The sequence below is a fragment of the Aedes albopictus genome, chromosome 3 (genome assembly GCF_035046485.1).
Source record: "Aedes albopictus strain Foshan chromosome 3, AalbF5, whole genome shotgun sequence".
Taxonomy (NCBI): domain Eukaryota; kingdom Metazoa; phylum Arthropoda; class Insecta; order Diptera; family Culicidae; genus Aedes; species Aedes albopictus.
In genome coordinates this window covers 198,251,455-198,267,528 of record NC_085138.1, presented here as the reverse complement: position 1 = coordinate 198,267,528, position 16,074 = coordinate 198,251,455, and the positions used below count along the sequence as shown (strand labels likewise).

General features: G+C 36.8%; 1 protein-coding gene across 1 annotated transcript; it reads right to left on the bottom strand.

Annotated features, from left to right (window-relative positions):
- Positions 1 to 1,973: 1,973 nt before the first annotated feature.
- Positions 1,974 to 15,026, bottom strand: LOC109428137 (cathepsin O-like). Its single transcript, XM_019703824.3, has 3 exons — positions 14,148 to 15,026; positions 13,745 to 14,086; positions 1,974 to 2,312 (listed from the first exon to the last, which is right to left on the bottom strand). The coding sequence occupies exons 1-3, from the start codon at positions 14,621 to 14,623 to the stop codon at positions 2,006 to 2,008; spliced, it is 1,125 nt and encodes a 374-aa protein (XP_019559369.3). The 5' UTR covers positions 14,624 to 15,026; the 3' UTR covers positions 1,974 to 2,005.
- Between the last annotated feature and the right edge of the window lie 1,048 nt (positions 15,027 to 16,074).

Here is a 16,074-nt window from a genome sequence, read left to right as displayed (position 1 = left end):
CCTCTCTCGCTTTGACATACATGTACACAACAGACAATGTGTTAGATGTTCATCTAATCCCATCCGAAGGGGGTTTGGATTGTGAAAAGAAGATAACCATGTGCGATTGTGGAATCGAGTTCAGTTCTAGGCCTGCTGGCGACGGAGATAGTCGAGTGACTCCGTAGCTTGAAGGAATAGAAGCGCCCGTCTAGCAAATTGGGAGCCGTGAGTTCGAGTCTCACCGGAGTACGTGGATTTCTTTTCATAATTTCAAATCTCAATTTGTTCATCGAGCACGTGTTCTGTTGTGCACATGGATGTCAAAGCATTTTCAACAGTGTAATTTCCCACATGGCTTGGTCAGCCAAAGCAAAATCAAGAAATTGACATCAGCAATAAAATTGTTTGAAAAACTAGTTGAAAAATTTTCCATTCTCAAAAAGAAGTTATGATGAATGTTATTGTTTTTTTTCAACAAAAACTGTGACAGCTCAAGATGCAGAGAAGCTTCTTCGATGGCACGTAAAGTTCAGGAGGATACATCATTCATAAGTAAAAAGCGATCATTTCGAAGTAATGTTTTAGGGGCTGTCCATAAACCACGTGGTCATTTTTTGGGACTTCTCAACCCCCCCCCCACGTGGTCATTAGTCCATACAAAATTTTTTATTCGTCCATACAAAATGCTCATTGGTCGAAACCCCCCCCCCCCTCATGACCACGTGGTTTATGGACAGCCCCTTAGTAGTTATTGTGTTGGTAGGCTTATGCGCATTCAATTTTACCGTATATATTGGGGTTCCAGAAACAAAATAATGCGCTTCGATCGCCATCTGTTGAGAGTTTGAACAGTTTTATTGTGGTAATAATGAATGCCAGAAGGTTTACATATCGGAGAGGAAAGGAGGATGGCTTTCTCAGTCTTCGAATCTAGAACGATTTTTATCTACATTCCCGACGTTTCGGCCTAGAGATTTGGCCTTTTTCAAGGGTCGTAATGTCTATCGTCTATCGTTTTTGGGGTATTTGCATAAGGAATGCTCTTCTGGGTTGCTTTTCATGTAAACGTGTTGTAATTTTAGATTTTTTATTTTGTATAAATCACTGTGCACTGGTAACGACTGTTTTGAAAGAGTTTTCAACTTTCACTTCACAAACTTCATTCGAGCCGTCGACTCTATTTCACGTGCCCGGCAGCAACTACTCTTCCTGCCACCTTTCGTCTGTTCCATCTCGTCAAAAAATATCGCTTTTGCATGGTGACCGTCCTAGGAATCATTACAACTGTATAGATTAGCATGAGTGTGATTTATGACAGCGTGGCATGCAAATGGTTTTATACTGAGAGTTTTATATGAATCAAGAGTAATGCTATCTTGGAGGTTTGTGCTATATTTATTCTTAATTTAAGACATCAATCTGCTCAACTACAGTTCATGCAAACTAATAATCAATAAATGCCCTTTTATGTTTAAATACTCGTGCATCTGCAATATTGTAATAGACGACTAAGTTTGCACAAATCAGATATCACTCATCAGGCTCTTAACCACTGTTACAGTTATTGTTTAAAAAATCTTCTGTTTGTTCATTATGGATCTCAAATTTTCAACTATTCAAACCATAATACAAAACTAGTTATCAATATATGAATTTGTTTTGTCATAGACCTGTTACTTAATTAATGGTAGTTATTTAGAAGGAATTGAATATACTTTTCCATTCATGAAGAAAAATCTATTGACATTCTGTACATCAGTATCAATTTAATTATGTCCGTAAGCTCATAAAATCTCATTAAGTCAAACGTAACTGTAAAAAGTATTAAGTACCGGGTATATTTCTCACGAACAAACTACTACAACACAATAACTTACAGATGCATATAATACTGTATATAACACGGAAATCACATTATACAGATAAAAGAAAGCAAAAAAAAAAACAACACAACAACAGAAAACTGGAAAATTCTAAATAAAACGCAGCGATGCAAGAGTGAACCAACCATCGTTTTATTGCTCTACGCGAGCTCAATGAAAGAAACCCTATTGGCAATCCCGCACAAGTTCTTCCCCACCTGCACCTTAATATAGCCCCGATCGCCAAACCTCGGGCCCCACGAGTTCTTCACCAGGTAGTAGGGGATTTGGCCTTCCAAGTTGTAGCCCACGATTTCCACCGCGTGGTTCAGGTCCTCGTACGCTTCCTCACAGTGGTACTGGATGACGCCACCCAGGTAGTACTTCCACGAGGCGGCATTCACGGCCGCCACAATCGGGCCGTGCGTGGCCAGGTAGCGCAGCATCAGGTGTTCGCGGTCCACCAGGCTGAAATGGTAAGAATTTGAATGAGAATCACATAATATGGGGAACATACTTGTTGACGTGCCGGCGTCCATTCTTTAGTATAGAAAAAATACCCAAGGGAGCTTACTTCATATCTATCATGTGCATTTCTTGGTAAAATTGCGTGCAATCAGTCTTAGTTTTTTTTTCTAAATCAGGCTAATAAAAATGTCATTTTGACTTTTTGTCCCCCCCTCCCACCCATTCTAATTTGTTTTGCTAAATTCTGCATTTTGAGGGACAGACAAAAAATATTTCGGGTTTTGCTGAAAACTCTTCATTCTAGATAATGGAAAAATATGAATCTAAGGACCAGCAAGTTTGTGGATCTATGACCTAGAAATAGCTTCGAAATTTCTTCTCAAATTACTTCAATAACTTTTCGAAGAATACTATATAAAAAGTACACGGTGTTCAATAAGGTCGGATACACAATCATGTTGAATTAATTTCCCATCTGTAATTGAGATTTTCAAAGTGAATGTATTAATTCAGTAAAAAATTTTGAAAACGACGTATAATCAATGGTGTAGCATTGATCATACGTCGTTTTCAAAATTTGTTACTGAATTGTAAGCTCTCATAATACTGATCAAATACGGTATGTGTTTGGAAATAAACTGTCCTTTATCTTTTTTGTAATAATTGCAAATGTGTCTCAAGTTCCTTTGGACCGGCACGCAAGTCTTTCATTGGTATTTCGTCTAGTTTTCATTGAGTAATGGTGTTAAGTTAAATCAAATTAGGTTGTTGTTCTCAGCATTAGTGGTAGCAACTATGAGCACACGAAATAATCCATAAGATTTAGATTGGGTGAAGTACGTTGTCATTTTATCTTAAAATTGCTAAAATGGTCGCTGTTTTAATGATTATTGTTTAGTAAAAAAGCAAGGCTGTGTTATATCTCAGTTTAGCCCATACTTATATTTTCCAAAACTTGATTATATCTTTATTGTGGCAAATTTTGAGCAAAATTGGATTTATATAATGTATTTATGCCTTTATCATAGAAACAAGCACAATTTGACTATACTTGCAAATCCATCACAATGTCATCACTGAAATAGCAGTGTAAAGATTTTGTCTATTAATTTAGTTATTTTAATTTAGTAAACTGAGCTGAGATGTAAACTCAAAAGTCAACGTTTTAGACTTCTAAAAAGGGCGCAACATTTTCGAGCAGACGAGCTGAGGTTCACCGTACGGCAATTTTCATTCACTTGCCTGCATATTCATATTCAGCTGCTCGATGCTCGTTTGTCAACTGAATGAAAGTCGATGGATATTTGTAAACATCTCACAAAGTGTTAAATTGCTGATAAAATATTAACGTTTCGATTACATTTAACGGTGCTTTACACAGATCTTTTCCCATTTGATTGTTGTGGAGTGTTTTTGGAAGGAATCGTTACCATAAACGTAGGTAATTATGAAGATGTTTCTTGATCGGTTTCATATTCAATGACTACGAATTGACTGACTGTGTGAAGAGGGAGAGCGAAAATGAATTTGTTTGTTTAAGTGCAGAATCATTCAAATTCGTGCTGTTTTCAGTCAATGACTATGAACATTTTGCACCCTGCTTCTGAAGCATGAGCAACTTTTCAAAAATTATTTCAGTGTGCCGGAGCTAACAAACTTTAGATACATCTAAGGCTTATAAAATAGTAGAAAAAGGCGTTATTCGAAACCATGTGCTGTATATGATCCGTGTTATATGACCTTTCAATAAATACATTTATTTTGAAAATCTGAACTACAGATGTGAAATTAATTCAAGTTATATAGTGTATCCGAATTTATTGAACACCGTGTAATGCGGATGAAACTCGTGGGTATATTATGTGTAGGAGTACCTTCAAAAGTTCCATAAGAATTTCCTTAAACATTTTTCCTCTAGATTTTTCTAGGAATTATCTAGAAATTTTCAAGAATCTTTTCATAATATTCCTGATTCCTCTAATGTTTTCCTTTAATAAATCATTTCGTCCAGAAACTCATAAAAAAATTAAGAGGAGTTCCTCTAGCGAAAACTTCAGATGCTTCAATTATTAGGGGAGACTGGGGAGACTTGATCCCTTTTTCTTAATTTGCCTGAAACTTTAAGAAAAAACACAAAACTAGAACCGATTTCCGTTCAAAATGGCAGGTAAACATCTATTGCAAGTTTATACACAACAGAAGGCCTTTAAATTATTAGTGGTACTCACTAAACAGATTGAATTGCTGCGTAAGCTATGATTTCCAGCTTATTTGAAATGTTTCATGATTTTGCGAATGAAATAATCAAAGATTGCCTTGGTGAACGCGACGTTTAATCAGTTTAATCAGTTAACGCGGTTAAGTGAATCCCCCTATTGTTAAAGTTTTCAAAACTGTGTTTTTATGGAGGCATGTCTTATGATGTATTTTTCAAAAATGGGTGACACTTGATCCCCCTTTGAGCACATGGTTTATTTAAAGGGAAAATAATTCCAGAGTCTTCCTTTTCATTTTCTTTTCGAGTTTTCTTGTATTTTCGATGAACATCGAGTGTTTGAAATCTTACATCCTTAAATTTTTAAGGATATGCCATATTTTCAAAATGGGGAGACTTGATCCCCCTTTTTTTGATTTGTACTTAAGTTATAATTATCTGACACATTTTATCGTTGAATAGACTAGAATTCCAAGTAAATAGAGGCTTCCGAATAGAATTTTATTTTTCATATGTATAATGTGTGTGTAATTCTCGAGGGATCAAGTCTCCCCATGTCACTGTTGTGTATACTAAGCCGAATTAATTAAAATATGTTAACAACAGCCTTATTTGGATAAATAAGTTTGAAAGTATTTTATTTAAACTATGTGCTGTGAAATTTTGACACGATTTGGTTTAATTTTCACAAAGTTATTGAGATTTTTCGGAATCGCCCAAAAGATTTCTGAAGGACTGAAAACAAACCATCAGCCGTTAAAAAATAATGCAATGTACAATCGAAATCACTTGTAGCCAAAACACAGTCGTTTGTCCAGGAGTAGTTTTGGGAAAATTATGCTAGAAGAAAAATGTTTTTGAATCCGAGAAAATATGGGGGGAACAAGTCTCCCCAGGGATCAAGTCTCCTCAGTCTCCCCTATTTCCTCAAAAGATTCTTGCAGGAAATCCTCCAGAGGTTCCTTCAGGTATTCATCCCGAAATTATTCTGTCGATTCCTTCAGACATTCTGATTTTTTTTTTGTTGGAAGGCTTTCTAAAAATTTAGTTGTAGTTCCTACAGTGATTTATTCGGGATTTTTTTCTATCAATTCTCCCAGGGTCCTTTTAGGGAATTCCTCTGGGATTTTCCCAGGCATCTATTCAGAAACTTCTCTAGAAAATTCCCAGGAGTTTCTTCTTCTGGAGGTTTTCCAGAAGATCATCGGATACTGCTCCAGGGGTTACATCATTCTCTTGGGATTTATTGAAACCTATCTTCAGAGGGAGGATCCATCAGAAATCCTTTCATACTTGCAAATAATCAATTTCTCCAGAAATTTACTTTGGCGATTCCTTTATGAATTCTTCCATGTTTGTTTTCAATTTCTGCTGCTGAATTTTCCTCCAAAAATTCGTCTTGGCGCTAAGGATTACTTCAGAAATTCCTTCAAGGATGTTTGTCCACTAATACCTTCTAGTAATTTTGCAACAAATTGTCACAAGAATTCCTCCAGAAGAATCTCCAAGAGTTCTTCCAGGGTCCGCTACAGAACTTCCTCCAGGAATCCCTCTAGAAATTTAATGAGATACAGGGGATGGCCAAAATGTTTGGGATAGGCAACTTTTTTTCTCTCACAAAAAAGTTCAACAAGCTATAACTTTTCATAGAACGCAACAAAAAATTTCAAATTTTAACTGTTTGTCAACCTATTATGTGTGCATCATTGGTACAAATTTGGGCTCGATTGATTAATATTTCGCAAAGTTAGAACCGTTCGGGTTAAACACTATTTTTCAGGCAACTCATTTTTGAGGTGTCATATCTCGGAAACCAGTGAACCGAATTGAATGAAATTTTGAACGTACAGTAATAATATGTTAATGCTTCACAAACTATTAAAACATAGGTATTTTTTAAACGTTGAAAAAAGTTATCATGGATTGACACTTTTTGGATTTTTCTCGAAAAAATGTAATTTTTTTACATCAATGTCAATAAATTTTGGTGTTGATATCCAAAGATTTTCCACTTCTGTTCTCAAGTTATTTCTAATCAGATATATTAGAGCCTAATTAGATTGAAGGAAGAACACATTTAGTAATTTTTGTGTGGTATTGTAAATTTGACTTATTTTCCTTTATATGGGTAGAATTGCAATCCGGTATAACTGAATTCGCCGTGAGAAAATATTACATTTTATAACGTCGTATTAAGTATCAATATATTGTTGATAAACGTTAAAAAAAATTCATTCAATTTGGTTCACTGGTTTCCGAGATGTGACAGTTCAAAAATGAGTTGCCTGAAAAATAGTGTTTAACCCGAACGGTTCTAACTTTGCGAAATATTAATCAATCGAGCCCAAATTTGTACCAATGATGCACATATAATAGGCTGACAAACAGTCAAAATTTGAGTTTTTTTGATGCACTCTATTAAAAGTTACAGCATGTTGAATTTTTTTGTGAGAGAAAAAAAGTTGCATATCCCAATAGGGCAGTTCAGACTTTAAACATGTCAAAAATTCAAAGCTCCCATATGTTCATTGCAATCCTCGGTGCAAAACTAGAGTCCTGTCAAATTTTCAGCCATTTCAGTGGTGATTTGATGGTGGCCCAAAAGCAAAATAGGTTTATATGAGAATTACTATGGAGGATTTTCGAAAAAGGTTCTCCGCGCTGTAGAGCATTACTCACATGGATGAAGTCACCTAAATCTAATTTTGTTTCTATTAAACCTAAATTTGTTTCTATCTAAAAACTATTGGAAGACCGAATTTCTTGAAGAATTTGTTTCTTTACGGTTCTTTCTTGGTTCTACCGACTCTTTTCAGCTACAACATAACCGCGTTTTGTGCTTGCTGAAAAGAGTCGGTAGAACCGAGAAAGAACCGTAAAGAAACACTATGATTGCGTGCCAAGCGTATCGATCGAGCTACGGTCTTCTGTTCAAGCATGCATGGATGAGTATTGATTAATAACTTCTGTCTCGTGAGTCGAAACGAGTTGCAGTCTTCGGCAACATTCATCATTGAGGTCTGGAGAATTCAATTCGGCTTTGACCCTATGACTTCATCCATGTGAGTAATGCTCTACAGCGCGGAGAACCTTTTTCGAAAATTCTCCATAACAATTCCCATATAAACCTATTTTGCTTTTGGGCCACCATTAAATCACCACCGAAATGGCTGAAAATTTGACAGGACTCTAGTTTTGCACCAAGGATTGCAATGAACATATGGGAGCTTTGAATTTTTGACATGTTTAAAGTCTGAACTGCCCTAATATCCCAAACATTTTGGCCATCCCCTGTATTTATTCAAGAATGCCTTCAGGACCTTTAATTGCAGTTTCTGCATAAATTGCTGTGGAAATTCTTTAGAAATTCCTTCAAGGAACCCTTGAGGAATTGCTCCAGTATATAAATGATGTTCTTTCTCAGCGAGAAGGTGTTTTTAAAAAGAGTTCACAATCAAGACTAACTTTATTTCCCTTTTCTGAATCTAGTGAAACCTACCTAACGCTCCATTATTCCTGTGTCAGCAAATTCCACGATCAGGTGATAGTCGAAGTCCAAGTCTTCGATGTGCCCTGTCAGCTGGTTAGGTGCAAACGGTCCGTCACCGTCCGTCGTCGGCGGTGGCGCAAGTCGCACGAGTGCTTACGTCAGCACGCCCGTGTAGGTGATGGTCCCGGTCTCAGCTTGCAGGTTACATGTGGCGTCGGCGTCCGAGGGGATTTTTCTTTAACTTATATAAAGGGGGTGGCCAAAATGTTTGGGATATGCAACTTTTATTTCTCTCATAAAAAGTTCAACAAACAGCAACTTTTCATCGAGTGCACCCAAAATTTTTAAATTTTTAATGTTTGTCATCCTTTATATGTGCATCTTTGGGACAAATTTGGACTAGATTGATTAATCTTTCGCAGAACCGTTCTCGTAAAACACTATTTTTTAGACAACCAATTTTTGAACTGTCATATCTCAAAAACCAGTGAAACAAATTTAATGAAATTTTGAGCATTCATGAACAATATACTCAAACTTGATACGATGTAATAAAATGTAATATTTTTTCATTTTTTCATACAAAAAATACTAAATGTGTTCGTTCTTCTTTCCAAATGAGTTCCGATGAAACTTCCATGAGATTCCTGGCGGAACCCTTGGAAGAATTTCCGAAAACGCTGAAATAAAAAAAAAAAAATAGCTGAATTTCTGAAAAAAAAAATCCATGAAAAAATTTCTGAAGAAATCCCTAGCTGGCATTCATGGAGTTATCTTTTAACTACTGAAGAAGTCTCTATCTCTCTATTTCTGAGGAGATTTTTGATGCAATTGTAGAAGGAATCCGTGAAGAAATTTTTGATTGAATATTTGGAATATTCATTTTAAATAAATCTTCTGGAAAATTTTTGTTGAAATCTCTAGAGATATTCTTTAAAGATATCTAAAGGAGTTCCAGGAAAATTCCTGAAGGAATTCTAGAAGGAGTTGCCGGAGAAATCCTGAAGGAATGCCTGGAAATCCCCTTGAAGAATTTATAATACACATTTAGGGGAACCAACATATTTTGGACACAGCAACGCGCCAATATTTTTAGGACACTTATGACAAAACAAATGGAAGTGTCCAAAATATTTTGGGGTATCGCTGTATCCAAAATACGTTCGTTCCCCTAGTTAAATTCCTGAACAAATCGCTGACCAAAATTCATGGAGGATATTCTGAAGCAATTCTCGGTGGAATTCTTGAACATATTTTCGTAGGAATTCCAGAAAGAATGCATGGAGAAACCCTTTAACTCTCTAGAAAAAAAATCATGACAAATTTCCAAAGAAATTTTTGTTTACGATTCCAGGACCTATTTCTGAAGAAATTTTAGATTTTTTTTTCACGAATCCAAGCATAAACTCCTATAGGTATACTTGGTTTAAATCCTTGAGGAATTTCTGGGTTCATACATAAAGGAATTCGTAGAGAAACTTTTGAAGGAGTTTCTGTATGCGTATCTACAGGAATCTCTGGAGAAATACCTGCTGGAATCACTGAAAAATATGAATGAAGTTCTGAATGAATTCCTAGAGATATTCCTGTGGGAATTTTCAATAGATTCCTTGGAGAAATATCTGAAAACACCACTGGAGGATTTTGTGAAAAAAAAAATCTGTGCATATTACTGAAGGAATATGGATGATTATTTCTAGAAATCACTGGAAGAATTTTTGGAAAAAATACTGGAGGTACCCCTAGAGATATATCTGAAGACAACCCTGGAGAAATTTTTGATAGAACCCCTGGGGAATTATCCCTATAGATATTTCAAATGCACTAGAAAAACAAAAATACCCATATGTAATCTCTGGCCGGCTTGATGAATTCCATGGAAGAAGAAACTATTGAAAAAATCAGATGAAATTATTGAACACTTGATCGAAAGGAGCCTTGAAGAAATTGATTAAGAATCGCTGACATAAATCATGAGGGAGGAGTTCCTGAGGAGTGCTTGCTGTTCAACATTGTGTTAGAGGGTGTAATAAGGAGAGCGGGGATTAACACGAGTGATACGATTTTCACGAAGTCCGTTCAGCTGCTTGGTTTCGCTGATGATATTGATATTATTGCTTGTAAATTTGAGACGATGGCGGAAACGTACATCCGACTAAAGAGTGAAGCCAGGCGAATCGGATTAGTCATTAATGTGTCAAAGACAAAGTATGTGATGGCAATTGGCTCCAGGGAGGAATTACCGCGCCCGCCACCCCGAATTTATATCGACGATGATGAAATCGAGGCGGTTGAAGAATTCGTGTACTTGGGCTCGTTGGTGACCGCCGATAACGACACCAGCAGAGAAATTCAAAGGCACATTGTGGCAGGAAATCGTGCTTACTTTGGACTCCGCAAAACTTTACGATCGAATAAAGTTCGCCGTAACACGAAGTTAACTTTCTACAAAGCGCTGATTAGACTGGTAGTCCTCTATGGGCACGAAACATGGACCCTACGTGCAGAGGACTAACGCGCCCTTGGAGTCTACGGCGGAGTGCAGATGGAAGCAGGGACGTGGAGAAGGCGAATGAACCACGAGCTGCATCAGCTCGTGCATCAGCACAGCGAGAATCGGGAGGCTACGGTGGGCGGCTCACGTCATCAGGATGTCGGATAGCAACCCGACTAAAATGGTTCTCGAGAGTCATCCGACTGGTACAAGAAGACGTGGAGCGCAGCGAGCTAGGTGGGTCGACCAAGTGGAGGACGATCTGCGGCCCCTACGCAGAGTGCGGAACTGGAAACAAACTGTCATGGACCGAGTGGAATGGAGACGGCTACTATGTACAGCAGAGGCCACCCCGGCCTTAGCCTGATTGGAGAGGTAAGGAGTTCCTGAAAGAATCCTTGGATTGCTTTATAGAGAAATTCCTGGAGTTATTTCTGAACGGCGAACGTCCATAAAGTGTGCCAAAAGTGTGAGAGTGGAGTTGAAAGTGGACAATTTTTGCGTGACGTAATTGATGGACTTTTTAATGAATCAATAGACCAATTTACGAAGAAATCCATAAAAGATTCGCTGTAGAAATTCTTTAGACAATTTAAGGAGGAACTTAAGACATCTCTAAAATATATTTCTGAAGCAATGTTTTAAAGATGTTTTGAAGAAATACTTGAAGAAATTTCTCAGATAATTCTACAGTATTGATTTTCTGATAAAAAATAACTGTGAGAATGTCTGGCATCCTCGGATGGTTTTCTGAAATAAATCTCGGTGAAATTTCTTAAATAATCCCTGAAGGAATTTCTATAGCATGAAAGGTTTTCTTGAAGATTTTTTGGACATGTCTCTGTAGATTCCTCTTGAGAATTTCTGACGAAAATGGTGGAATTTCTGAAAAAAATCATGGTCATTTTTTGTTATGAATCTTTGTAAAGGAATCTCTAGAAGAATCCTTTCAAAATTTGCAGTGTTATATTGAACATTTAGTAAGATTTGGAATCGATTTATCCGGCATCAGATAGGCGATTAACAGTCTAAACCATAAGTAGGCTAACTGGAGTTTGAGCGGGAATTTGCCGAGGGAATTGTTAACAAGTCACCAAGAATATCGACTGAAATCCTCCAACAATGTCGTTCGTAAATTGTCATAAAAATCTCCCTAGAGATATGCCAAAAATATGTATGGGAATGCGATTGTGGATCCCACACGTTGCAAAAATAAATATTTTCTTCCTCCGCAGGTTCTGGCAATTGAATTCCGAACATATAGGTGAATAAGGCCGTTACAAATATTTATTTCACTTTTTGTCCCACCACTCTTTGGCTGGTCGAGGGGGGGGATAAAAATAATAAAGCATTTATTCTGAAAAATATTAAAAACTCAACGGATTTGTTAAGGAATTTTTAGCAAGACCCAATATTTTGATAATTTGTTTTTATCTGCCCTCTCAAAATGCAGAATCAAGCCAAAAACTTTTGAAGGGGGCGGGGGGATGGTCTGGGGTGTTAAGACAACAAGTTAAAATTAAATTTGTATCAGCCTAATATAAAAATATTAAGTCATATTTTTTTCAAGAATAATTCGAGTCGTCGTTTTCAAAAATCATACTTTTCAGGACCGCTTTGAAAAAAAACAAAATTTTTTTTTGCCACCCGTTATTTAAAAAAATGGTAGTTGACAAACTGTCCATCCGTAGCGCTCGCATCGTTTTTTTTTAGTTTAACGTTTGCTAACTATCGACATCTGGTTCATGGTCGGCCAAACTTAGTCATTTTAGTATTGGGCAAATATGTTTCCGTGACTATTTAAATCGAAAAATGTTCGCAGTGTTACGTCTGTTTGTCTGATTTCAAGTAGTTCTATTACTGAAGTATTAGAATATTATGTTGGAGTTTGGGAAATTGAAAAAAAAATGCAAGTTTCGAACTTGTACCCCAGCTGTGGGGTATTCGAATTTGAGCACACAAAAAAGTGTTATAACTAACATTTACAAAGACATTTTGCGTGACTTTGTTCAGCAAAGTTGTTGCTCATGCATTGTATAACCACTGTAGCGTATTCATTTATTTTTATATCTTCCAGGTTTTTGAAAAAAAAGCTAGGGTAGGTAATCAATATTTAAACCAAATTGCGGCTTTCTGAAGCAGTGCAAATTTTAAGTGATTTTTTCTCTCACATGGAAATAATTTACTATGGCAAAATCGTATGTACATGAAAGCCACGGGTATAAGCTTTCTGTTAAATGATAAAAAGTTTATATTTGCACTGAATTTCATTGAAATATTTGATTTTTCATCAACAATGATTTTAATCTTAATTTGAACCATCGTAATCATAATTTGAACCAATTTTAATCTTAATTTGAACTACTGGTGGCAGCAGCTCGAGCAACTCACAAAACAGCCAATTCCATGCTAAACAATGAAAAATTACATGAACCTGCTAATTCTCATACCTATTTTTCATTAGGCAGTGGAATCTCAACTCAGAATGATCGAAATTCTTCAGGAATTTGGAAACTAAATTTGGATTTTTTCATCTTCCAAGAGTAAACAAAGCAACCACTAGCGCAATCTACAGGCCAACACTAGAAGCTCACCCCCGTTTACTAGTTCAAATTTAGATTACAAATGGTTCAACTTAAGATAACATTCTCCAAGTAAGAATCACTTAAATTTGATAATTTTATGACAAATAATGCAGAATATTATTCGGTTGGTCGATTCTACGATAAATAAGCTTTCATTTGACGTGTTCACATATTGCGTGTGATACAATGCATGAGCTGTACGAGTGCACCGAAAAATGTGCTTTCTCTTGGGGGAAATGGGTGAAATCACAGTGATTTTTCAATTGCCTGTTTTCCATGACAAAAACGCTTTTTTCAATGTTTTTAAAGTCCATGTTATCAGGTTATATTACGGAAAGCTGTTTAACATCTTTTTCGGGACAAAATTTGGCTGAAAAGTACGTCGTTTTAATGAATTTTGAAATGGTTCAAATTAAGATTACAATTTGACTAGTTCAAAGTTTGATTTCTTACCCTAATATTCAACTAATGTCGAACTTTTGCCTTACCTTACTCTATGTGGCCATAGAAAATGATCACTCCAATGGTCGAAAACATGTATTTTTTGGAATTGACCAAGTTTTGCATGTAGATTTAGAAAATGTAGTTTTTGGATACTGCTTGAAGTACTTATTGATCCTTGATGCAGTTCGAAAAACTCGACCTTACCTGACACACGAGAATTGGTCCAACGATAAAAAATCTCCTCTTCCTTGCTGAAACGTACAGTTGGATCCGTCCTTATCACCTTTCAGCGTTTCACACTGCTGCATTGTGTTGAGTTTGATATTTTCCTCCTTCAACCACTCCAACAGGCGACAGGTATCACCTCCTTCACAGCCAAAGTTCCCATTTCCAGCGCAATTGATCACCTGATCCAGACACAATTCGGAAAAGTTCTGCTGCCTTTTGATTGCCGAAATGGACGAGATTGTGTCTACCACACTGATCGCCCAACAAGCACCGCAGCTTCCTTGCGAACGAACCGGTGAAACGACGCCCTTATCTCGCCTGGTGATGTTAATTGAGTTCGAATGAATCCAAAAACACAGCACAGTTTCATGATACTTACCAATCAACCACCTTCGGAAGATGCTCTGGAATCCGAAGCTCTCGCCTAGCTCGCGAGAAAATGATATCATCTTTCATTTCTGCACTTTTCGATTCAATGATAAACTTATCCAGTACACTAACGCCCCTATTGTTCGCTGTTCCAGGTGTCGTTTCATGCTTCAAGTCTGCCAAATGCATGCGAAGAAACTCTTGATCGGTCAAGTCTGCGTACTGTGTAATCCCGTAGATAGCCGTATCGTTCTCCACTCGATGCGCATTCAAAGACGCTATTTTATTCAACGATATTCGAAAGATTTGGAAGCGGTGATCATATTCACGAACGTTATACCGGTAAGGTTTATCGTACAGCCTAATAAAAGTATCAAACTTTTTGCGAGCTTCTATAACGGAATTTGGCTGAAGGTTGAACGGGATCATCAGGAAGCAGAGTGTCACGATGATAAGAATCATTATCATTTCAATCACTTCAGACATTTTGGCTGCGAAACTTTAAACTCCAACCGACCGAAATAAACCAATTGATTGAACGGTACACCACAGACTGGCTGTTCTAAGGGCTGAAAGAATTGTTCTATCTTCAGTGCCTTATCATCATTGATATTTTTGTTTTGTTAGTGCGCATCCCAATCCCGAGCTATTGCAGATCGACGCATGGGAATCAGACAGAATACAACTTGAGTTGATTGTGTTGAGTTGTAACTTCTGTGTGTCAGTGTATCATTCTTCATCATTCATTACTCATCTGCATCTCGTTTGTGAATGAAGTGCTCATAATGAGATGAGCTGAGTCATGAACAACTTATCGGTGAGGAGGAAGCTTCAAACCAATGTTTTCAAGTAGACGTAACTGTTTTTGTTGGGTTATTTTCTACGGCATGTAATGGAAAATCACTTGTTCACAGAAAACATGGAAAAATAATAATATGTAGGGGTATTAGGGGCATAATGGACACACTAAGCGAATGCTTATGTTAGGCCTGTATAACAGACAAAAACTTAACATATTATCAGCTGGTTTACAACTTTAACTTGTTTCCTACGTATTTCAATCATTTACAGCTGGTAAAATGTCATTATTGTGAAGAAATAATGAATTGAAAACCGTGTGTTTTTTGGGGCTGGCAGCAAAGGTTCGGGGCGAAATGGACACCCATCGGGGCATAATGGACACCCCTGCATATTTTATGCTGTATCTTTGAGAATATCGACCAGTTAAGTAATTTGCCAACGGAGATCAATACCACAGATATAATACTCCATCTTAGACGAGTTTACATAACTTCAAACTTAATAAAAAAAAATTAGGCTAGAATTATCGGATTGAATTTTTTCAAACTCTCTAAAACGCCTAACAGTATGCAACACGCGTACATCCATTCATAATTGCCAGTGTTCATTTCGCCCCGAATAGACTACAACATTGAAATTGCTATTTTCAGTGTGTTCTGATCAAAAATATAATACTTTATCCATTGCTAAATCTACGTATACATGTAGATAAGCTAACAATTCACTTGTTTGTATAGTGGACACACTCAATCGCTCGTGATACCTTATTTGCTGCTGCTTCGAAATTATAAGGAATCCACCATATGAAAAACATACTTCAATTTCAATGATATTTTGGTTATTTTAAAGGAATATAAATGGTACTTTTAAAAAATAGAACAATCGCATGTTCCTTTACACTTATGCATTGAAAGTTTTACATAAAAGTCAACGGTTTCGGCAAAAACAGGGGTGTCCATTTCGCCCCGGGTGTCCATTATGCCCCTAATCCCCCTATAGTAGGACAACATAAATTTAAAACTTAGTTTGTGTTTAGCGAGTTCAGAACAAAATAATTACCTGGATTGAAATAGACACCCCTTTTTTTCCAAAATTTTAAGAAGAAAACTTTAAAATTTCAAGTCTTGTCTTGTCTA

Coding starts and splice junctions, on each gene's coding strand:
- LOC109428137 (XM_019703824.3), bottom strand. CDS start 14,623: ATGTCTGAAGTGATTGAAATGATAATGATTCTTATCATCGTGACACTC. Junction 14,087..14,147: donor CTTCCGAAGGTGGTTGATTG/GTAAGTATCATG, acceptor TAACATCACCAG/GCGAGATAAGGGCGTCGTTT. Junction 2,313..13,744: donor GACCAATTCTCGTGTGTCAG/GTAAGGTCGAGT, acceptor TTACCATTTCAG/CCTGGTGGACCGCGAACACC.